This window comes from Ostrea edulis, chromosome 4 (genome assembly GCF_947568905.1).
Source record: "Ostrea edulis chromosome 4, xbOstEdul1.1, whole genome shotgun sequence".
NCBI classification, from domain to species: Eukaryota; Metazoa; Mollusca; class Bivalvia; order Ostreida; family Ostreidae; genus Ostrea; species Ostrea edulis.
In genome coordinates, this window is record NC_079167.1 from 91,275,958 (window position 1) to 91,302,264 (window position 26,307).

Consider the following 26,307-nt stretch of genomic DNA (forward strand, 5'->3'; position numbering starts at 1 on the left):
TTTATATTTACTTATAAAAAAAATTTAAAATTTTAATTTACTTATTGAATAAATTAAATATATAAATAAAAAATATAATTTATTATAAATAAAAAATATTTTAATTATTTAATTTTAATTTACTTATTGAATAAATTAAATATATAAATAAAAAATATAATTTATTATAAATAAAAAATATTTTAATTATTTAATTTTAATTTACTTATCAAAAAAATTTTTTAAATTCTAATTTATTGAATAAATTAAATAAAAGTTATTATTAAATTTATTATATAAATAAAAAATATAATTAATTTTTTACTTTTTATTTAGTTTTGTAAAATATAAGTTACTTCTTTATTTCATTATGATTTATGACATACGACCACATGTATGTGTCCGGCCATCAAAAGACAGTACCGCAGTCATCAGACGTGTTGGTACACGATGGTCCTTATTTATTTATATTTATTTAATTTTAAAACCACGGGACAACCCATACGTCCCATACGGAGCATATGTATGTTACTACAACACACTTCAACTTCACTATGTTGGTGCATTTGGGAGGTGTTGGAGGGTGCGGCTGGATCGCAATGAGATGGATAGTATTATGGCAGATAATACAGTCACCAATCGGTTAACGATATATAGTTAACCAATCCTACGAATATCAAACAAACATAACACGTTCATTGTCAGAAAATCATGTTACATACTGGTTAGTATTATCTTTGATTTTGCTTTAAACAGAACACATATATCCAAATCACAATACCAACACACTCGATATTGACTTTCTCTGCTCATATTACAGTAACAACACATCCGATATTGACTATCTCTGCTCACCAACACACTCGATATTGACTTTCTCTGCTCACCAACACACTCGATATTGACTTTCTCTGCTCATATTACAGTAACAACACATCCGATATTGACTTTCTCTGCTCATATTACAGTAACAACACACTGGATATTGACTTTCTCTGCTCATATTACAGTAACAACACACTGGATATTGACTTTCTCTGCTCATATTACAGTAACAACACACTGGATATTGACTTTCTCTGCTCATATTACAGTACCAACACACTCGATATTGACTTTCTCTGCTCACCAACACACTCGATATTGACTTTCTCTGCTCATATTACAGTAACAACACATCCGATATTGACTTTCTCTGCTCATATTACAGTAACAACACACTCGATATTGACTTTCTCTGCTCATATTACAGTAACAACACACTGGATATTGACTTTCTCTGCTCATATTACAGTAACAACACACTGGATATTGACTTTCTCTGCTCATATTACAGTACCAACACACTCGATATTGACTTTCTCTGCTCACCAACACACCCGATATTGACTTTCTCTGTCACAAACACACTCGATATTGACTTTCTCTGCTCATATTACAGCACCAACACATCCGATATTGACTTTCTCTGCTAATATTACAGTAACAACACATCCGATATTGACTTTCTCTGCTCACCAACACACTCGATATTGACTTTCTCTGCTCATATTACAGCACCAACACATCCGATATTGACTTTCTCTGCTCACCAACACACCCGATATTGACTTTCTCTGCTCATATTACAGCACCAACACACTCGATACTGACTTTCTCTGCTCATATTACAGCACCAACACACTCGATATTGACTTTCTCTGCTCATATTACAGTAACAACACATCCGATATTGACTTTCTCTGCTCACCAACACACCCGATATTGACTTTCTCTGCTCATATTACAGCACCAACACACTCGATACTGACTTTCTCTGCTCATATTACAGCACCAACACACTCGATATTGACTTTCTCTGCTCATATTACAGTAACAACACATCCGATATTGACTTTCTCTGCTCACCAACACACCCGATATTGACTTTCTCTGCTCATATTACAGCACCAACACACTCGATACTGACTTTCTCTGCTCATATTACAGCACCAACACACCCGATATTGACTTTCTCTGCTCATATTAAGTACCAACACACCCAATATTGACTATCTCTGCTCACCAACACACCCGATATTGACTTTCTCTGCTCATATTACAGTACAAACATACCTGACTTTTTCTGCTCATCACAAGCTCTAGCCCTGATTGTAGAACCATTGTAGCTCCCGATATTGACTTTCTCTGTTCACAAACACACCCGACATTGACTTTCTCTGTCACAAACACACCCGATATTGACTTTCTCTGTTCATATTACAGTACAAACATACCTGACTTTTTCTGCTCATCACAAGCTCTAGCTCTGATTGTAGAACCATGAAACCTTTTGTTCACTTGCTGTTCTTCATTTATCTTTGTACTCCTACTACAACAATATTTGAAAGTCACAACACATGTAGTTTATGTGAACCATTGACAAGACCTAAAGAAGTGATGGAACAAAGGATAGATAATTCTCACTCATCCAATACATTTAGAATGCCCTCTCATCCAATACATTTAGAATGCCCTCTCCCTGACAATATCTCTTCCCCAATACATTTAGAATGTCCTCTCATTCAATACATTTAGAATGCCCTCTCACCCAATACATTTAGAATGCCCTCTCATCCAATACATTTAGAATGCCCTCTCCCTGACAATATCTCTCCACCAATACATTTAGAATGCCCTCTCATCCAATACATTTAGAATGCCCTTTCCCTGACAATATCTCTCATCCAATACATTTAGAATGCCCTCTCATTCAATACATTTAGAATGCCCTTTCCCTGACAATATCTCTCATCCAATACATTTAGAATGCCCTCTCATTCAATACATTTAGAATGCCCTCTCATTCAATACATTTTATAGAATGCCCTCTCACTCAATACATTTAGAATGCCCTCTCATCCAATACATTTAGAATACCCTCTCCCTGACAATATCTCTCATCCAATACATTTAGAATGCCCTCCCTCTCCAGGACAATTTCACTCACCTAACATGTTTAGAATCCCTTCCCTTTCCTGAACATTTTGACAATACAGGTTTCCTGGATTCAGAATACTTATAATGTTCCAGGCTGTCTTCATCTATATCAGCATACTTTTCCCTAAAATGTAAAAAGAATTCAGTACTTATTAATGGTAGTGTGACTACATTTATTTTCAGTAGATATTTTTCATCATCCCTTATCAACTCTGTGATAGAGGTTCGAAATCATATGTCAATAATGCACAAAAATCAGTTGGCAGTTCTCGGAAAAATACCAAACCACACACCTCACGTCAACTACTGAAACATTGGAAATGACAGGTGTCAATTTCCATTTAATTATATATATCAGATTAAACGAATGATTAAGAATAGCTGAATCATCACCAAGGTTATTTGATTTCTGTATTCCGGTAATTGATGCCCCTCTTCAAACTGACATCTAACATCATGATCATTGCAATGAAATCACAGCTATTTTCTTTTGGTATTGTTATGTTTATATAACAAAGTAATACGACAAACGTATAATCATATTAATATCAAAACTTTACACTGATTCACAAAAGTATAAAACCCTGTAAGCATGTAGATACTTACTCTAGCCACTTGTTTTCCTCTGAACCAATCAGTGGTTTGAACATGGATGTTTTAGATACTTACTCTAGCCACTTGTTTTCCTCTGAACCAATCAGTGGTTTGAACATGGATGTTTTAGATACTTACTCTAGCCACTTGTTTTCCTCTGAACCAATCAGTGGTTTGAACATGGATGTTTTAGATACTTACTCTAGCCACTTGTTTTCCTCTGAACCAATCAGTGGTTTGAACATGGATGTTTTAGATACTTACTCTAGCCACTTGTTTTCCTCTGAACCAATCAGTGGTTTGAACATGGATGTTTTAGATTCTTGATCCTCTGAACATGGATGCTCTTCCAGTAGAACTTCAACATCTTTATGTAAAACAAGTGTTACACGTGACACGGTTTGAATGATAAGTGTTAAATATGACATAATCTATAATGATTTACTGACAAATGACTCCATTTTGAGATATTCTTCCCAACAAGATATCTTATTACAAGCAATTAATGAACTTTATTCTTCATTCTCTGAAGAAAAAAAAATCATACTAGTACTGTACATATGTAGCTTAAAGCCACTCTAAATAAATTCTTATACTACTGTATTTGTTAAAAATTCATAATATTGCCTATAACATTTCAAAACCTATTTTTTCTGTCAGAGTTAAGGAGGTGTACAACATCGTCATAATGGTCGATTTCCTTTTAAAACATGAAAATATATAAATATCAGCAATATTTAAATGCCTAGATGAGTAGCTCAGTAGGTTAGTGTGTCAATTACTGAACTGTACATGTAGATCATGAGTTCGAGTACAGCAGAGGTTTTAAATTTTTTACAGATTACTTTCTAATAAAACTGCAACTTTGGACTAAATTTGAAAGTTTTCAATTTCAGAATATTGTCATATATATCATCCTCCACTTTTCAACCACATCAAATTTCCCTGGTGTAGCATTTCTCCTTAACTGCATTAAAAACTTTTGTCTTGTGTAGATATGACATACACTTTTGTCTTGTGTAGATATGACATACACTTTTATTACACACTGTAAAAGTGGTTATTTAAGCGTGGGTAAAATTTACACTAATTATGCGATCATGTAATAAGCGCTTAAATTTCTCCCATTGTATAGTTATAAGTAATTGATATAATGTATATTATAATTCAGTTACCACATATTTTCCCCCCAAGTGTAATGTTAACCCCAGCGTAAACATGATAAATACCCACTTTTACAGTGTTCTATGTATATACCTGAATCTGTTTCCATTCAGCTTGGTGTCATTTTACCCCATACTTGAAGATCAACCAAGCGTAACATGATGACGAACATCATTTAATCAGCTAACTTACATCTCTTTAAAAAAAATACAAAAAAACACTGCAACATAAGCTACCATATACACAGACTTGTAAATTATAATTAGGACTGTCACGGTTCCAAAAATTTTCGGATCAGGTTGGTTCAGGATTTTTTAATTCGGGTTCAGCTATTTCGGTTGGGGTCTATATAGCTATTTTAAAAATCAACATGTTAAAAGCCTTTAATTGTATTTTGTTTCAGGAACATGGACTCTGGTTTAGACACTGCATCCATGGTACTAGAAACAGCATTGTCACTTCTACTCATTTCCATTCCATGCTTTCAATGTTTTGTCATTGACGATGTTGATCCTGTGGCATATTTTAAATGTTCTGACATATCTTACATACTGTCATTGTTTTGTCCACAATGCCATCAGTTAACAATTGATCAAAATACACCTACATTTTGGATTTTGACACCATTTTGTTTCAAAGGATTTCTAATAATGATTACATCATAAAACTGGACCCGAACTGAAAAACGGGAAAATAGAATCGACCCCGACCAGAACGTCAATGACAGTTTTCGGTTATTTCAGGTACCCATTGCAGCCCTACTGTAAATAGCAGCTGTAGGTAATAGCTTATTTGAAAGTCAATACCATACAGATCCAAATACCTATACCAGCTAAGTTCTGTCAATCTGTCATTTAAAACATATTCAACTCAAGACCTCTTCACCATAATACAAATACCTCTTGACCCAGTGCAAAATCTGCTCACTTTTATTTTATTTTATTCATATACAGATGCACTTCCTTTTATATGTTATTCTATTTACATATTTCAAATATAATTTACTTCCGAACAACTATAGCACATTTTAGATGAAGAAAAATGTCAGTTTCTGGCTGTATTCTACTAAAGTAATTTCATATTGGTTCCTATTTAATTCTATTTTTCAGTGGATTAATCTTTCTTTAGGGGAAGGGAATGGGTGTAGGAGGGAGGGGGAGTGTGTGTGTGTGGGGGGGGGGGGGGGGGTGTTAAAGTTATATACAAACTAATCCCATCTTTGCATATAACCTCTGCATTTTTCTGTTCGACAAGAATAAGTTCCCTAATTTATATGTTTGAAAGGGGCATGGATGGACACAATTTGAGCTGTAAATGTTCAAACTTTATTTTTCCATTTATAATGTTTACATTCATTACTTAACTAAGGCATTTCTAGAATGATCAGCAAATATTTGAATGTCAGTTGTTGAGTTATAAGAGAGATACAGAGCTCACAATTCTTTGTTATGAAAACAATGTTCATGTTATGTTTTTGTTTACATAGGTTAAATATACCTGTTAAAAGTTTCGTTTACAGCAGATTTTTCATTTTACAAGTTAAATCTGAATACAACAAAATAGATTCTAATGTTTGTCACATCTCATTTTGTTTTCAGCATATTTTCTATTCAGCAATCTATACGATTCCAAAATTGTGAATATTTCTGTAACTGTTAAATTTTTACTTCATCTAAACAGGTTGGGAATACTTACCCTATGGCGAGATCTTCTCGCTAAAACATGATTATCCCTCTAGTAAGAAAGTAAACATTACAATTATTGAATTAACAGGTGTTTTGGTGTCTTTAATGAAAATAATGGCAAATTCTGTGCAATGCTGAATAAGTTTGACACACACTCAGCATGACATTGTCTCTATAAAATTTACAACACAGTCAAGAAATTTCATATCAATGTTGCTACATGTAAGATGGAAGGAGGCTGAAATCCAAAGCACATCATGTTTTTATATTTTATTGTTTGACGTATCAGACATTTGGGCACTTTTTGTTCTTTTTATTGGTTGTACGGGATATATTTACTCTTACTCGAGAGGGTAGCGAGAGTAGTAATCGCGTTTTTGCGAGAATATCCCGCAATAGGGGGAAATGTTTCCAACCTCTTAAACCACAGGTATCTGAATTTTTTATAAAATCATTAGGCTAAATAGATACGAATAGAAAAAAAAAAAAAGAAACTCTTTATATATGTGTATTTATAGATATAGAGTTTTGCTTTGCTTTTTTTCCTCCAATGTATATCTATTTACTGATTGAAATTCAGACACCAGTGGTTAAACTGACTTTATCTGACAGTTAACATTTCGTCTCCTTAGTCTGCAATATATTCACTAGGCCTAATTACTGCATAAAACACGACAATCCGTGTCACATATTGTAAGTGCTGTGTTTGCACATTACCTAAGCCTTCGGCACAATTTGTTATTGACCAATAATAAAGTAATTTAGTCTATTCAGACTAATTTCAGTAATTATTAAATCCAATATACACTTACTGTCTTACAGCAAGTCGATCTTAATATATTCGTATGATATGATGATAATAATGTAGAATATGCTTTGATATCTTATTATTCTAATATCATATAAAAATGTGTATCTACATTGTTATATAGCATATCTATATAATTATATTTCGTTATTGTATCTAACCAAGTAATTATTTTTAAGCAAAGACAGAAATAGTACAAACTACTAAAATCTCTCCAATCCGCTTCCGGTTTACGCAAGTTTGACAAAACAACAAGAAGTAGGACACCGTGATCCTTGTTTTATCCTGAAATTTTATAAGATTTAAACAAAACCTCGTCTATGAGCACACTTATTTATGTTGAAGGTAAGCTATGACAACAAGTTATACGTTTGGGGAGGATATTTTCAGTTTGTTTTATCACCGGGCTGTTTTACTGATTAATGATCATTATGGGCGCACTCGATTGGTAGTTCTTTGTAGAAGAATTATCGGAATCTTCAAACAAGTGGATCGGGATTGTTGTTCTGGAATCGATGGAACAGTACCCGTAAAATAAGGACTCAGAATGGCAGTGACAGTGCTACGATGGACGTTTTAATTGTAAACATGCGCACTAGCTGATTTGTATTACTATTAGACGTACTTTTTTTCCGCGTGGGATTAATTTACGCTAAGTAGTTAAATTACGCAGTCACAGATATTAAGTGGACTAAATGAGGGAATCCTACCATATTTGTAATAGAGGATGAAGCCCAAAGGGCCGTAAGAGCGGAGCTCTCCCTATAGATAACACGTATATATACATGTTTAAAAGGAAAATATAGAAAACTAACGAAAGATTAAACCATACCTATGGAACTTGAAAATTTTGGTCCCAATGGCGTCTTCGAATACTGGCGTGTGGACATGTATTTCTCCATTTGGAATCTCGTGTACCCAAGTTCACGTCATTCTGAGATGTTACACAAAATCTGTAAAAGCATGTAAATCTTATTTTCTTAACCATATAGGTCCTATAATCACTCCAGGTCTCGAGTAACGTGATTGGACCTTGTCTCCTATGTGAATTTGCTAAACACCAACGCTGAATATGACATCACAAAGCACTGTTTACATCAGTTGCATAGAGTTTCCCATGTCCAATGAGTAGGCGGATCAAAAATGTCTAAAGTTAGAATACTTTGATTGAGCTCTGTCCTCACACGTTACATGTAGGTGCTAACTTCAGGAAATTTGTTGTCCTGTTATGGATCTACATACTAATGCTATTACTTTTTGCTTCACCCTCAAACACGGTCACGCCGTAAAACATATTGTGTATTTATACGGTGAGGCCGTCGGACTGATCGAAGCATGAAATTGTCATTGGTGTCCGAAGTGATAATCATAATTCTATCAAGTACAGTAACTTAGAATTTGAAATATATATTTATTATGAAATTCCTCTTGTGCTAAACACCCAGTAATATCAATAGGGGGGAATGTATGAGGATAATTACAGGATCCGCCCATACATTTACCATGGGGAATATAAGGCTAGCCAACGTAAACCGCGTGCATCGTGAAGTCACATTTAGCCTCTGCTTTTTTTCCTCTTTCAAATCAAACAAATGTAACCAACAAAAATACATCCCGTTTGCAATTTAAAAGACAGTTAAAACTGAACAAAATTAAGCAACAAATTCAAAGTAGTAAAAAAATTAAGAGTAATTTTGTTGAAAGAAACTCATGAACTCGTTCATCTATTTAGTTGTATTACTGTTTTTCTATTTGATGATTGGTTTAAAAATTGTAACAATAATAATCATATCATTCATTTTTAACAACTGAGTGTTTGAATTACAAATTGCACATCAGTCTTGTATTTTAGTATTCAAAATTAAAACATGAATAACTGTAGAAGGCTAACAACTAATGAAGAACACAAAATGGTGGCACCCATATGGATCATAAAATTTTCAGTGAATGTATATAGAGATAATCTCTATTCGTTTGCTGATCCCCCCCCCCCTTTTTTTTTCCTTTTACATATGTGTTACCTTTAGAGCCTTACTTCGCGGACAGGCCTTTGTGGCCGGTCCAAGCATTGCTCGGTAATATGTCTTAAAGCGTGACCGTGTTTGAGGACGAAGCAATAAGCTGATAAATATTGGTAATACCATATTAATAATTTGTCCATAACAGGTTAAAAAAAATTTGAAGTTGATAATACGGGGAACAAATTAGAATTATAACAACCAAGTATTCTTTTTGAAGAATTTATCGATGTGTAAGGTCCAGACATTTTACTCACAAACTTAACATAAAAGTGCTGCACACTTTTATTCAGTTTGTGAGTGAGAGGGGTTTGTCCTCTATACTATATTATTATCTATATACATGTACGTGGATATATCCGAATTAACGTGTTCGGGATAATAGTGTCAAACAGATTTATATGAATTATAATTTGTACAATTGTTTTATATTTTCTATGTTCAAAAACATAGTTTGTTAAATCTGAACTCCCCCTCTCCCAGTGCTCCCACTGGACCAGAATTCCCTTTCGCCACTTTTTCGGGGAGTGTCGCGGCACAAATAATCACATGCTTTACAATTATTTCCATCATATTATATATTATTTTATTCATTACACTTATTTTAACATTTTGAATCAGTTACATTACTTAATCATATCCAGCTACCATACCTAAACACTTCTTTCTGAAATGATAAGAAGTTGATTTGTTTGATAAATTCTAATATGGAAATCAAAAATCAGATAATAAATCATATAAATATAAACTTCATGATGCTACACCCCTCAGTGAAAACATTGTGTACATTGGCCGAAATGCAGATGTCACAAGACATCAAGCCCAATTTAGAGTCGTATCTCAACCATTCCCTATTAAATTTCCGTTTTTGTATGGAAGATTTTGCAATTTGGACAGAATCAGATGTTTGAGCAGATGGGGTTGACTGTAAAGCCAAACATAGATATTTTTTTTTATTTTAGACTGACTAGGGTCAGAAGCTACAAGTTTACTGTCAAAATAGAATGGGGTGCATAGTCTTATGAGATTAGCATTTTTATACTGTTGTGCATCGAACTTCAAAGAAAATTATTTATTAAAATTGCTATGTCCATATCAATGGTGACCGACCGCATCATTTATGAAATATTCGAACTAAAATCAAACACATCAAAATCAAAATCTTGTAATCAACGAGTTTGGTCGCAAAAACAAACAATTGATGTATTCATATATACATTTTTCACAATAATACGGCCAATTTAATTACCGGTCGGTTCTCTGGTTAATGTGGAGATGATAACACGATAATGAATAAGACTTTAAATGTTAAACAATAGACCACAGCAGGGTAAACAGCTGTCGATGTACTTTATTACATAATCACCGACTTTTTTGCAGCCATAAATTACCTGAGGCTGTGACCAGCTCTGTGTGCACTGGAGCGACACGAGATTTCCGGTCGCACGCGTTGACTGAATAAACAGAGTTTGACTGCATAAACAAACAGGCGATAATGTGTCAATGACAAAGGATTTAAAATACGATTTATTGCAAAAAGGGATTTTCGCCACTTTCAATTTTTTTTCGCCATTTTTGAAAAAAATTCGCCATTGGCGAAAATGGCGAAGCCCAGCTCGAGCACTGCCCTCTCCAGATAATGTCATGTACTCGATGATATATTTGTTGAATGGCCTAATTATGCAAACTCTAAATGATTCCCTTTTGTGTTTTGACTCATAGTTGATTTCATAGATCAACAACAGATTTAAGAAACAACAAGTTGTTATTAGAATATTTATTGAGTGCACAATTATTACAAACATACGAATGACACAGTTCATCAACCTACATGTATACAATCACTTCAGATTCAAGTTTGAAGCTTTATGACATAGTTCAAATTCAAGTTTGTTGAAATCATGGCCCCCGGGGTGTCAGGTTTTGCCACAATAAGGGAAACCGTATTTCATATGTGTAAATATATGATAACTCAGGTGAGCGATGTGGCCCATGGGCCTCTTGTTTAAATTTGAGGGAATCTCTGATTTTTTCCAGCCTTGGACAAGGGTCTTTTTTTGCCAACATTTTAATGAATTGATTGGAAGCTTTTATAATGACATTTGACAGCGTATTTTGCTGTTCTATATCTTTTCTCTGCTGAATAATGATTATATTCACCATGTTTCCGTTTTTGAAATTCGTACAATCCCTGCATGACCACATTGACATGAAATTTCTACACATTTTTGGGGTTTATGATATGGATTTTGGCAAGTATTGTTCAGATGGAGTTTTGTAAGACAATTTTAACATCTTGACTGTCTGCTTGTGCGCAAACTGGTATGATAATCGACCATTACAACTCATTATGAGCAGTTCTTAGATTATAAATGTAATGAAATTGGATAAATTTTTGGTTAGTAAAGCTCCAGGAATGGAATTCAATAGAAAAAGCACCATTTCATTATTTTTTAGCATGCAATATATCTGCATAAATTTGTTCCTGCAAATTTAACTGAATTATGATTCCGTGGAATTGTGACCTAGTGGAAAAAAGTACATTCACAGCATGATAAACCATTTACATAATAAACCATCTACTTAATATGGCATCTCTCTATTACATGTACTTTCTCAAGTACATGTTAATGGTGTACTAAGTAAATTGTTTATTATTTTTCAATCAAATACTTATGGTCACAAAAACATGCTCATGCAGTCGGTATTTCTCACTTGAAAGAAACTCCGTTTTAATTTTCCTATTTTCTTTGGTATTTCCACCATTGTCTTTCAGCGCTTGATTAGTGCCACAATGTTCATTGTCCCATTTAACTCAATTTGCAGAACAATCAGGATTGCGTTCAGAGCCGGTTCCAGATCAGTCCAACCGAGTATGCCCATTGACCCCTCCAACAATCTACAGGGAGCAAGGCATAGAATGTACATTTGTTGAATTTTCTTGGCTTCAACGGTTAGTATTATAAAAATATCTTGTACTGAAAAATGTATAAACTCCAGGTGTTTAAAGATGTAACAAATTTGCAAATATTCGTTAAGATAAATTCTACCTAAGGAGGAATGCTACAACAGAGAAATTTGATATGGATGAAAAGTAGGGAATATGTGCAACAATATTTTGAAATTGAAAACTTTCAAATTTACTTTGTCAAAAAATGCAATTTTAGTAAAAAGCAGTCTGAACTGAAAAAAAAGTAAAACCCCTGCTGGACTCGAACCCATGATCTACAGTTCAGCAGTGGACGTGCCAACCTACTGAGCTACTCAGCTAGGCAATAATCTTTGAAATGAATAGGCAAATATTACTGATATTTATATTTTCATCCATGTTTTGAAAGGAAGTCAGCCATTATAACGATTTAGAGTATACTCCTTAAAATAAGTATTCAGAACTTCAGTTAGGCCTTAAGGTAATTCCTCCTGTCTAGAGTTATAGCTTCAATCTTATATTTGATGTTGATTCTTCAAATGATACATCTTAGTAACAAATAAAAATGATAAAATAAGTATGTCGCAGTATTTGAAATTTGATAAAAAAAATTATCAATTAGCATACATATACTGTTATCAACGTCAGTTCCTTTATCGCAATTCACCTTTGAATTAGAACGCTTTACCCGACATAGTATTGCGTTGTGTGACGACACAATTGAATGAGACGATTGAACAATTTGAATGACATGTTTGATGTAATACAACAAGAGTTTTCATTGGCCGATTACAGCCCACCCACTTTCTCGAGCGGATTCAGTGTTGCTGGAGAACTGGACATAGCTCTCTGAAAAGATCCACCTCTTATAAAAACCTTCCATTTACGGGTCACAAAAAGCTGTGGACGGTTGAGGCCTGAAATCGGTGTATTCTTGTGTTGCTGTCTCATAAACTCAATATAAAAAAATCTTAACATATTTTCCTACTATATACTTGCGTCCAAACATACCTTCAAATATTCATTAAAGCCACACACCACCCGAAAACTCGCAGCTTCAAATGATTTCGTATGTTGACGTAGCCGGTCAATTCGAACTCTTGCTATTGGTATCTATTCATAAAATCGGTTGTAAGTTATGTATTCGCTCTTCATTTATTATCAACATTAATAGAAATTCAAACATTTTTGTACCAGTTTTTGTAAAGGTAAAATAAGCTCTATATGAACGAAAATGCTACATAAGCCCATTAGATGGAGACCGGCTGGCGCGTCCGCTCATGACTAATGAAAGCCGCACTGCTGCGCCGTGAATTTAGCTATTTGAATAATTATCATTTAATAGGACTGGGGTGGTATATTATTTAAACAATTTAGCTAAAATATTTGTGGGGTATTAGTACACATCTAGACGCTATTGTGCCAATATGGAATTGAACCGGGATTCGAAGTGACTGGCTACCTAACATGGCTACGTCTACGAACGAAATCATCAAAAGCTGTGATCGAGTTTTTGGGTGGTATGGGGCTTTAATAAATATTTGAAGGTATGTTTGGACACAAGTATAGTAGGAAAATATCTTAGGAATTTTTTTATATTAAATTTATGAGACAACAACACAAGAATACAACTTTTTCTCTTTCTTCCTTTGAAGTTTTTTTCCATCTAGCATCTGGCTGTCATGTTTTCAAATGCTGACTACTCCCGTATTAGGGAATTTGGGCGGACTTATACATATGGACCAATGAGAGTTTCTGTTGCATTTCGCAATTGTATTACAAACAGATTCAATTGTGTCGTCACACAACGCAATACTATATCGGCCAAAGCGTTCTAATTCAAAGGTGAATTGCGATAACAGCAAATAAGATTTATGCATGACAGGAATATCAATTTTGTTTGAATCTTTTTCAATAGTTATTGTAACAAATCTTGTTAACCATAGAATATCTTAAAAGTTTGAAGTTATATATGAATAATCAATTATATGTTTCAAAATATTGAATCCAAGGGCAATAACTCTGTTTTCCTTAAATTATTTATCAAGTCCATTATGCGATAGATTTCCATTATTTTTCACAATCATTTTGGATATTCATTAAAGAAACAGTTTTATGAAATTGTCATGAATACTATTATATATTGTTTAAACCAGTTTTTGTGAAATTATGATAGTGCTGTTTAAAGGGAAAGGCAACCCTAACTACATTGTTGCCTTTATGAATAAAGTATTACTTACTGATATCGTAAATGACAGTCTTTAACAACAAAAAGCATTGCTTAACAATTAAATCAATATTAATCTATCTTACATTTCAAATTACCCGCCGCTAAGAGAGCAGCCATTGAAGTTTAATTTATTACGTCACACCGTCGGTTCCTGTTTATTTCATCAGCAGCACTGTGAACATAACAAGTAACAAACAGTTAAGTTTGGAGTCGTATAGATTTGAGTCCATTCTTTCGCAAGAGGAATTTAAGAAAAGAAGATGTTCAGTCGAGTCGCAGACCAGGCAGATGGTACTCGTTTCTTCATACATGTACATGTCTCAAACCTCAACTTCTCATTACGCAAATGATGGATCCACAGTTTACATAGTATTTTCTTTTCAAATAACTTTGTTGGGTCAGGAATTTCGTGGAAAAAAACTTTTTTCACATCTCCCCTTCGCATTAGTGTAATTAACTGCTGGACAAGAAGGCATCCACCTATTTACAATGTATTCTTAAAATCTACCACAGCACATCTTTGATGATCTTAGAATCTCATCAAAACCGGAATAAACATTGTGACGTCAAAATTATTGATTTTTGTGGTCTTGAATACAAAAGAGTTCCGCTTCATGGCAACCTCTACAGATGATGGGAATTTCAATTTTTAACATTTTAAATTAGTACTGAGGCTTATTTCAACCGTTTATCAACAGAATAGTATGACAATTTAATTTAATCTTTATCATATAATTAATCTTATCATTCATCATGTAAAAAAAAAATTGGGTTGCCTTTCCCTTTAAGGAAAATTGCAATTTTCTAACATTGATAACAGGTATATGTGTGCTGATAGATAAAAAAAATTATCAATACCCCAACATACTTATTTTATCATTTTTATCTGTTACTATGAAGAATCAACAATCAAATATGAGGTTGAACTTATAATTCTAGAGAGGTGGAATTACCATAACAAAGCCTGATACTACATTGTGTTGCTAATGTGTTGAGCATTTCAACGATTTAGTAGAAAGCAATCTGGAAAAAAATTCAAAACTCTTGCTGGACTTGAACCCGCAATCTACAATTCAGCAGTTGACATGCTAACCTATTGAACTATTCAGCCAGGCAATGATATTTGAAATGAATAGACAAATAATGCTGATATTTATATTTTCATCAATGTTTTCAAAGGAAGTCTCTTGTATGTAGTTAATTACTGGATCAGAATTTTGATGTACTGTTTCATTTCTAGGGAAAACTGCACTGAGTTAACATGGAAGAAGAGAAGACAAAGAAAAAGAAATCAAGTAAAAGTCATAAAAAGAAAAACAGTGAAAAGACAAAAAGTTGCAAGGACCTTGAGAATACTAGTGATAAGTCAATAGAAAAAGTAGAACCACTGAAGGATGTAGCAGAAAATGACGGGAGCAGCAGTCGTAATTCTAATGCAGGCTCACCAGAGGGAGGCTGTCCAATTTGTTTAGGCAAGCTAGACAATACATCATTCACAGACAGCTGTTTCCATCAATTTTGTTTTACATGTCTAAAAGAATGGACAAAAGTGAAACCAGAATGTCCTCTCTGCAAACAAAAATACACTAATATCTTGTTTAATGTTTTGTCATATGAAAATTATGAGCAGATAAGTGTTGCAGATATTCAAAGTTCTGTTCAAGCTGAAAACCCACATCACAGATTCAGATATCGAACAACATTAACTGTGGAAAGAAGACTGATGCTGGACTTCCCAGGGGCAAATAGACCTCATATTGAACATGACTACACTTTAATGAGGCCTTCTCGAACAAGAACAACCACAAGGACGCACTGGAGAAGACAGAGAGAGAGTGCAACCTCCGACTTCAGAAGAAATGTATATATGAGTGGATTAAGAGCTCTTGAATTTCGTGATCAGCGAATGCGAGAAAGAGAAATCACTCCAGAGTTCTTCACCAGGAATCCAGCCACCCTTCACAGACTGGTTCCTTGGCTCAACAGAGAACTTAATTCTCTATTAGGAAATGACAGTAGACATGATCAGTTTCTACTGGACCTCATTCTTGGGCTCATCAAAAGTTGTTCAATCAACAGCGAAGAATTTTACAATCACATTTACCCATATCTTGGTCGCCACACCCGACAATTTATGCATGAGTTTGAATTTTTTGCCAAAAGTCCATACAATATTACTGCTTATGACCAGAATATTGTGTATGAGCCTCAGCCCATTGAAGTGATATCAGCAGGAGACACCACAGAAGAGGATGAGGATAATGATGATGTAATTATCATTGGTCAAGTTGGATCAAGTTCTGATCCAATTGACCTTTCTATTGGAGATTCACCACCTCAGTCATCTTCTCAAGCACCACCCCTGCCAACAGAACCATTTCCTGAGGAACCCCGCTTACCCCCCAGGGAACCTCCTGCTGAACATAGATTAAATAATAACCATGACTATACACCTATTCTGAACAGAGTACGTCAATTTCTGGAGGAACCACCTCCTCATCCTTCAAGTCTACCATCTTCTGGCTGGGACTCACCAATACCTGGACCATCTTGGATGGACACCAATAGTGATTCAGGTGGCGTGCAAGAGATACCACTACCACCCACACCACCCGTTATTTCAACCACTTTGTCCACTGTAACCTTGTCTACTGAAAAGGACCCACTGCCACCACCAAAGAAGAAAGGTGGCATCCCAGTGTTCCCGCCCATGCTTACTGAGTTGTTTAGTGGTGCAGGGCAGACTTCTATCAAAATAGAAAACAGCGATTCAGAATCCTCAATCGGGAGTGATGTTATATTTGTGTCCATTGAAAACCCATGGGAAGCACGACCTGCAGTTGAACTCTCTTCAGATTCTGGCAAGGAAGAAGCGGTTCAACAGACATCTAGAGCAGAAAAGAAAAGGGAGAAATCAAAACATTATGACAAAAATTCTACTTCGTTAAAGAGATCCCAAGAGAAATTAAGGTCCAGACATGAGCGCCACCATAGAAGATACGAATTGTCTAGCAGTCGTTCAAGGTCGAGAGAGAGAGGTTACACCCATCACTCAAGGAAACACCACAAGAAACACAAATTTAAAGAATATGAACGATACAGATCTAGATCCAGGTCACGAGAGAGATATGAAGGGGCATATTATTATGACAACAGGTACTACCAGAGTAGCAGACCAACTTATGAGGATGAATATTACTCACGAATGTCCAGACCAAGACTTGCAGAGGACCGTAGAGACTGGGATTATGGCAGGTCATACAGCAGAGTGATTGAAGCAGAATATGATCGTCCTAAGAGACATGCATACAGATCTAGTAGTGAAGAGTCATACATGCACAAAAACAAGAAGTCCAAGAAGTCAAAGAAGCACAAAAAGCACAAGAAGCATAAAAAACATAAAACAACCTATGAATCCTCCGATTCTGATTTTGAAATCATTGCAGTTGGTAAACCAAAGACTGCACCTGCTGAAGTCCAATCACAATTACAGTCTGCTAAAAGTACTTCCAGTGCTGTAGGAGAACCAATGAAGTACAAGAAACACCCTACTGGACACAAAAAGAAATCCTCCACAATCACGTGTAGTGCAGAGACCGGTAGAGACGCTCCTGCCAGCCCTCCAGATGTAGGGGGTAGCCTTATTCAGGAAATATCACAAGGTAACCTTTGTCTAAGTCCAATCTCGGACAGCTCAACAGACTCCCAGATCAACCTACTACAGTCAACTTCCTCAGCGAAGTCCGCTACTAAACCATCTACCTCCACCCATCTCAACAAGAGGGAGCACTCACCTGTTCACGCTTCTCTGAACAATTTCCTGTCTGATATATCAGATGGGGGTTCTGAGGAGGGGGAAATTTCCGATTTGTGATATGTATTTTTGTGTAATTTTCACATTAAATGTGATTAATTTTTTTTCAAAGAGTACATGCACTATAATTATTGTGAAAAAGAGTATATTCAGTTATATAAGGTGTAAAAATTTTTAATGCATGTATATGTATGACTATGTGTAGAATTGACACTTGGAAATTGTCAGGTGCTCTAATTGTGTAGCCGATCACATTATAGGTTGAACTCATGCAGCCAAAATGAATATAACTGGGTTTTTTCTCCCATCAAAACATCATCATAACTGGCAAGTACATTAATTTGAACAACTTAATGCAACAGGGAATTAAATTTCATCTGAGACTGACATACATTTAATGAACTTTTTGAGTTTTGGAATATCAAGTTTTCATCATTTTATACAATAGATTTTTGAAAGATCTTCAAAGTTGATGATAAAAACAATTGATTGAAGCCTTTCTATTGTCTTCTGTCTGGTCTTCCTTGTTTATTATTGTTCTTATAGCCACTGCTGACTATAACACCAGGATCTGATTTAGTGCTCGCTGTAGGAAATTTAAAATATGAGTGTTTAGTGGATCAACCCAAAACAGTTTTGTTTAATGACATTTTACACACACTAGTATTAATGACATTTTACACACACATTAATGACATTTTACACATGCATTAATGACATTTTACACTTGCATTATGACATTTTACACATGCAATGAACCATTTGAGTTTTTTGTGCATCATTTGCAGTGTATGCATCTAAGTAATCACTGTCTGGTATCAATACACTTGGTGATAATTAAGTTTAAATCCAAGGTCAAATCATGTATGTGTTCCTTGAACACCCAAGTTTCTATGTATTCTAGCTAGAAGGTATGTGCAACTTAAAATTGCAAACTGGCACAGTTTGACATTCTTTGAATATGTTAAGATTGTATTTGTGTAGTTTTTGTGTATAATTATGATATGTGTATAAGGTTACTGAGTGAGATCTGCAAGCAATACACATATCAACACTTCACACAAGTTATGTCCCTTGTCCGCCATCTCCCTATGTTGGCCTTTGTATTTTTCTGATCAGTAGCTTTGACATTCGTTATTTTCCCATCAATTGCTGTCAACTACAATAGTGCCCCAGGGTGGGGCAACTTATTAATTGTATGAAAGCTTAATAATTAGTTATAATTCATAGTAGTAACTTCTTACATTTGGTAGAGTAAAGTTTCACTGATTGACCTTTGGCTGACCCTGCAAAGGGACATAACACTCACTGCGAAGTTTGATATGTGTATTTTATTGTTGAGTTCTGTGTGACTTAAATTAAAATGGGTGATCTGATTGTGTGGTACTATATGTATCATTCCTTGATTGATTGTAGTGTTCAAAAGGCCGCAGTTTTGTAATTTGTTGGTTTGTGGAACTTTTTTTTTTTGGCTAAATATGCCTTGTGATATCAATCAGGATATATTAATATCAATATATTAATATTATTAAATATATATATACATGTATGTATATATTAAAAGAAATAATATATATATTATACCCTTTGGTTGATATCGAGTTCAACATTTCTCATAAAAAATGTTTTGTTTATTTCTTTTGAGGTAATATGAACTTTTATTGACAGATCCATAAACCAAGATTTTAAAAAAAAAACTGCCATCTTGGTATTATCTGGAAAAGCTAATCCAGAGTATAATGATGTAGTGCTTGTATCAATTTGAATATGATATTTATGTGATTTGTATTTAATATAAAATGCAGGCAATTCAAATATAGACATTTTTATATGCATTCGGATAATTTTTTTCTTTTACTATCGGGGAATACCATCAAATGAGGATAACGTTTTGGAATGTTCCTCAAAGTGGTAAATTAAGACGGTGATTTATTTACTAACAAATCAATGTATGGCCAAACTCTGCAGCAGAAATTCGGTTTTATAATTAAGAATGCCAAACCTAATATCTTTCTTCAAACCTTTGATCAGATAAATCAACCTAAAAATAAATATTGATAGTAATTGCTTGTGAAAGATTTTCATAGAGAGGGTGCGAAAAAATGTAGCTGCAATAATGTAGCCCTATCCAATTTTTTTATCCTGACGTTTTTGGGATACCTCTCCCCAATAAAAAATCGGAGAGGGCTACATTATTGCAGCTAGAAAAAGTTATATAAATCTGTTACTGTTTACTACAGAATATAACAGATATGTCTATATAGGAAGATTTTGTTCAAAATCTTCAAATATATTTTGCAACATATTAATTGCACAATATTTATAGTCAATTATAGTGTAATATAACATTTAAATTTTATATTATAAAATCTATAATTCACAAAACAAGTTATTGGAATAAAACTATGTCAATAACTTGTCATCTCAACTACATTTTGAGTATACATGCACAGGTTTCTGAACCAAGCTAAAAAAAATATTTAGTACATGTAATATAATCATGTTTAAGTGTCTTCATAAATTATTGAATTTTGAGAAGATTGAAAAGGTTTGTGGCAATGCATTGCATGATACAGATCTCTAAAAGAGTGCTTTATTTATGGATATTTTCATTGACCAATCTTTTATCAGTAATAAACCCAGTATAATGCTGTTTCAGTGGATTATATTTCTGGATAAAAGCACTGACCTTTGAACTTTAAACCTCTATACATCTACATGTATTAAAAATATGAATTAATTATAGATGGAACAAGGAAATATTCATATGTTGTGATCTGTCATCCAAAAAAAATACGTTAAACACTAGTCTGATCTTGCACACATAAGTCTTTGGTGATCAGGGGCCTCCGTGGCCAAGTGGTTAACGCATTGCGCTCAATATCACGGCCTCTCACCTCTGGTCGGCGCGGGTTAAAATCTCCCTCACTCTTTTAAGAGCGAAAGTTTCCCAGTTTACTTGCGGAAGGTCAGTGGTCTCTTCCCAGGTACATCGTATTTGGGTTCTCTCTTCCACAAATAAAACTGAGCGCCACCAAATAACTGAAAAATTGTTGAGTGTGGCGAAAAACAGCAACACAATCAACAATCGGGTCTTCCAGCAGTCTATTGAAATTCCCATGGGCATGAAGTGTGCTCCTTTATTAGTTTACCTTTTTGTGTATATTTATTAGACAGAATTTATTCAAAAGCTTCAATATGAGAAGAAAAATATCTTTCTGTGGCTCAACATTTAGACATGTTGATAAGAATATAAAACAGCAAATTAAAGGAGCACAAATTGTGTCCATGGGAATTTCAACAGACTGTTGAAAACTTAATCTCCAAGACTATGTAGATATTGTCAATAAGTATATATGTAGATATAATAGTATTATTCATTTCAGCAAGTTGATTGACAGTTGAGTCTCCAGGTTGAAAACCAGACTGATTTTTTTAGCTCACCTGAGCCGAAGGCTCAAGTGAGCTTTTCTGATCAAAATTTGTCTGCCGGCGGCGTTGTAAACTTTTCACATTTTCATCTGAAGAAGAACCACTGGGCCAATTGTAACTAAACTTGGTGAAAAGCATCCTTGGATAAAGGACTTTCAAATTTGTTCAAATGAACGGCCATGCCCCCTTCAAAGGGGAGATAATCACAAAAATGTAAAATAGGGTGGGGTCATTTAAAAATCTTCTTTAGAACCAATGAGCCAGAAGAGCTGAAATTTATAGGAAAGCTTCCTGACATAGTGCAGATTCAAGTTTGTTCAAATCATGGCCCCTGGGGGTAGGATGGGGTCACAATAGGGGATCAAAGTTTTATAAAGAAATATATAGGGAAAATCTTCTCAAGAACCAATGAGCCAGAAGAGCTGAAATTTATATGAAAGCTTCCTGACATAGTGCAGATTCAAGTTTGATCAAATCATGGCCGCCAGGGGTATAATGGGGCCACAATAGGGGATCAAAGTTTTACATAGAAATATATAGGTAAAATCTTTTAAAAGAACCAATGAGCCAGAGGAGCTGAAATTTATATGAAAGCTTCCTGACAGTGCAGATTCAAGTTTGTTCAAATCATGGGAAAGGGGGGGGGGTAGATTGGGGACACAATAGGGAATCATAGTTTTACATAGAAATATATATGGAAAATCTTTAAAAATCATCTTCTCAAGAACCACTGAGCCAGAAGAGCTGATATTTACATGAAAGCTTCCTGACATAGTGCAGATTCAAGATTGTAAAAACCATGGCCTTCTGGGGTAGGTTGGAGCCACAATACGGACTAAGGTTTTACATGCAAATATATATGGAAAGTCTTCAGATATGGGCCACGGTAACTCAGGTGAGCGATGTGGCCCATGGGCCTATTGTTTAAATTGCATGTTTAGTCACGTTGTGTTGTTCGTCCTTCGGTGTCGAAGAAGACCATAACTTCATTGCAGGATCAGTCATGATATTGTGTAAATGTTCATATAGTATTTGTTAACATTATTTTACACAAGACACTCCTTAGGGAGATTGGTCTATAGTTCTTGGGCACTACCTTTTTTCTTAAAAATTGATGTTATTTGTGCTAATTTCATAGGTTTGGCAGCTTCCGTAGTCTTGTAGATGTGTTGAATAAGTTCGTTAGAGGTTTAAGTATGTGGACCGCCAAATTAACATAACTCCAATGATTAAAGATACCTTTAATTATTTAAAGAATTATTGCTCTCGTCAATTAAATGTGGTGAAATAATTGCTTCCAAAATTTAATTTGGAGCTCGGTTAATGTGATTTGATGATCTCTGCAGTTTAATTGAATTTATCTTTAATTATTTACAATGATCCTGTGATGATGCGCGCTTCAATTTAAAGAGAGTAACAATTCAATTACAGAAATCATTAATACAATTAAGGATGAAAAGGTGAAGATAACGAACAGTGATCAATCTCAAAACTCGTATATGGAATTTGGACAAAGACGGACCCCTGGACATACTTGTACCAGAATTAGATCCTTTGATCAGCTTATCTACAATCACAATGCTTTGTGTAGTGCATGATCATAGATGAGCCGATCAAAGGATCAAAGTTTTATTAGATTATTCAAGCTAGGAAACTTTTAAAATTGTTACATGTGATTATCTAATGAATGAAAACGTCCAGATAACGAACAGTGGTCAATCTCATAACTCCTACTAGCAATACAAAGTAGAGAATTGGGCAAACACGGATCCCTGAATATACCAGGGGTGGGATCAGGTGCCTAGGAGTAAGCATCCCCTGTCGACCGGTCAAACTGCAGTGGGCTGTATCAGTGTGGCAAGAACGGTCTAACAATCGGTATGAAACACGTCAGACAGCATTTGACCCAATGATAGGTTGTATTGATGAACTAGATCGTTATAACGACCATAGCGTAATGCTGACTTTAAACGAGACTGTTGAAACCCCTGTAACATCAACCTGTTTGTCAGTAGCCTGCCTCGATTTAAAAACTTATCATACACGGACAAGTTCGAGAGAAATAAACACCATGAACTGGTGGTAATGGAATATTGCTACAAATATATGGGAAGTTGACGATGGAGCAGCTGAAGTCATCCTTTTTGTCATAATGTTGAATCGAAGATATCTAGAGTTAGATCATTGCTTTCTCCACACGAATTGTTGTTCGCATCAATTTAATTATTGCTGCCTTCAATTGGATTGTAGCACGCATCAATTCAATTGTTGATATCAACAATTCATTTTAAAGAGAGCAAGCATTTAATAATATAGCGCGCAGAATAATTAATGCCATCACCTATTCAATTCATGCTCGCAATAATTCAAAATTGTAGATATCATTAATTATTTGAAGAGATATTTAATATTGAATTGATATCTTCAAACAATTAAAGATATCTTAAATTCTTTGAGTTTGTAAATTTGGCGCTCCATAGCCGCCAGCATTAAAGTAGACATTTCCTTCAGTACCCTTGGAGAAATGCCAACAGGGCTTGTCTTGTGATTTACTATTATTGATTAATATTCATTGATCATATACAGTACCTCATTTTCTGTGATGAAAAAATCGGGTAGGAGTACCTACATCACTAATGGCCGACTTCCTTTTAAAACATGGATGAAAATAAGAATATCAGCAATATTTGTTTATTTTCATTTCAAAAACTATTGGTTAGCTGAGTAGCTCTGTAGGTTAGCATGTCGACTGCTGAACTGTGGATCGAAAGTTCAAGTCCAGCAGGGGTTTTAAATTTTTTTTCAGATTGGTTTTTACTAAAACTGCATTTTTTGACAAAATAAAGTAAATTTGAAAGTTTTCAATTTGAAAATATTGTTGTACAAAGCCTCCACTTGTCTTTCATATCAAACTTCTCTGGTGTAGCATACCTCGATCATTAACATAGAAAGGAGGACCAGGCTTGGATTTCTGGGAAAAAATCTCAAACTTAAAAGTTTGAGTTTTCTTCTACTTGAGCAGTCAAAATTTGAGTAAAATCTCAGACTTAGTCCAAATTTCGACTTAAATTCTTTTTGAGAAATCCGGGCCTGGGCCCTTATTCACAAAATATCTTACGACTAAGATGGAAAAAAGAATTCTGTTTGATAATCAAATACCGATCACAAGGTCATAAGTATGTATTCAACTTTTATAAACCATGGATGTACTTTACATATTAATTAAGAAAGTCTACAAGAAATGGAAAATAAGGAAATTACAGTGTTTGTAAATTTTGATCTTAGTCGTAAGATATTTTGTGAATAGGTGCCCTGGTCCTTGAAGAAGGATATACGATTTATCGGTAATGGGGAAAAGTTGGGCAGTTTTTACTTAGGATTGATACTTTTTCGGCTCGACGGAAGATTTCTGTACCTTTTGATTTTAATGGTGGCAGTGGGTCATGAGTTTTGATATTGATTTCAAAATCCTCCACCATTTGTCAGGGTGAAATGGATTTATCAATCAAGATATTGTCAATGAGAAACCCGGTATCTTTTTCATGAAGGTGTAGATGAACTCCTATAAAGAATGCAAAATTAAAGGGGGCACGGATATGTGCCAGGTTTTTGTTTACATATAGATTGCTTAATAGAAAATACCATGTTTAAAATGGAATGAAATGTGACAAACACTAGAAATTGTTTAATTGTGTTCAGAATTAACTTGAAACGTATTTAACGTATGTAAACAAAAACATGACACGAACATTGTTTACATAACAAAGGATTGTGCGTTCTGTATCTCCCTTGTAACTCGACAACCGACATTCAAATTTTTGCTGACCATTAGAAATACCTTAATTAGTTAAGTATTGTAAACATTAAAAATGAATTGAACATTTTCAGCTCATTAAAGGGACTGGTTAACGATTTTTGATAAAAATATTGTAAATAAAGAATATCTTATTGGAACAAGGAAAAATTTGTAGTCTTATTTTCTAAAATTTCCTTACACAAAATATATTGATTTTATGCATTTTCGATTTCCATCCTCCAAAACGTTCCGTGTGGACTGATTACTTGTGTAGACGTACTTTATTGCAGATGATGATTTTGTAATAAAGAATTCTTTATGACGACTACAAAAGTAATTAGCATGCAAAATAATGCAGTCTGTTCCAAACCGCTAAATTCACAGGTTTCTTTATTTGCAGTTCACTGCTTCTCCTATGAGTTCAAGGGGGATGACGTTGTAAAACAATTTTAATCTTAGATTTAAAGTCACTTATTCCAAATACCAAAAATGGAAGATTGAATGCTATTTAAATGGACGGTATATAATACTTTTGTTCGTCGATCAATTCGCGACAGACGCGGAAGTTCGTGAAATCCTTCCCTTTTAGTAAGAAGTCTACGATGGGAAGAGACTTGCCACAATTGATGTTCCTATTTCTTTATGGATGTACTTCCATAAAAGGTCAGATTAATTTCTTTATTTCTTTGTGTGTTTAATCTAATCAATCACAAAATATTAACTAAATTAAAACAACAAATTGAACGAAACTGTGCTGGATATATTTATAAAGATGATTCATAGAACGCATAAATTAGGAAGACACTATATGATAAAATTCCCTACCTTTCAAACCGCAAGGTCTTAATTAAAAATAATAGGATACAGAAGACATTGATT

At 34.5% G+C, this 26,307-nt stretch overlaps 2 protein-coding genes across 13 annotated transcripts in view; one reads left to right on the plus strand and one right to left on the minus strand.

Annotated features, from left to right (window-relative positions):
• Positions 1-7,240, minus strand: part of LOC125668560 (DNA excision repair protein ERCC-6-like 2) — a 62,660-nt gene extending 55,420 nt beyond the window's left edge. The window contains exons 1-6 of one of the 12 annotated variants that reach the window (XM_056164279.1): positions 7,119-7,229; positions 6,412-6,450; positions 4,810-4,912; positions 3,817-3,919; positions 2,969-3,082; positions 2,256-2,350 (exon numbers count right to left, since the gene is read on the minus strand). In XM_056164279.1, the coding sequence (XP_056020254.1) occupies positions 2,256-2,350; positions 2,969-3,082; positions 3,817-3,919; positions 4,810-4,825 (328 nt within the window). In that variant the 5' untranslated portion in view covers positions 4,826-4,912; positions 6,412-6,450; positions 7,119-7,229. Of the gene's footprint in view, positions 1-2,094; positions 2,144-2,255; positions 2,351-2,968; positions 3,083-3,564; positions 3,626-3,816; positions 3,922-4,809; positions 5,114-6,411; positions 6,890-7,118 lie in introns of those variants that run through there. The other 11 variants (XM_048902823.2, XM_056164281.1, XM_048902822.2 and 8 more) reach the window with 11 other exon arrangements.
• A 179-nt stretch (positions 7,241-7,419) lies between these two features.
• The window catches only part of LOC125668570 (uncharacterized), a 38,712-nt gene continuing 19,824 nt past the window's right edge, over positions 7,420-26,307 (plus strand). The window contains exons 1-3 of the mRNA XM_048902850.2: positions 7,420-7,554; positions 12,054-12,180; positions 15,627-18,238. Of these exons, the coding sequence (XP_048758807.2) occupies positions 15,648-18,238 (2,591 nt within the window). The 5' untranslated portion in view covers positions 7,420-7,554; positions 12,054-12,180; positions 15,627-15,647. The remainder of the gene's footprint in view (positions 7,555-12,053; positions 12,181-15,626; positions 18,239-26,307) is intronic.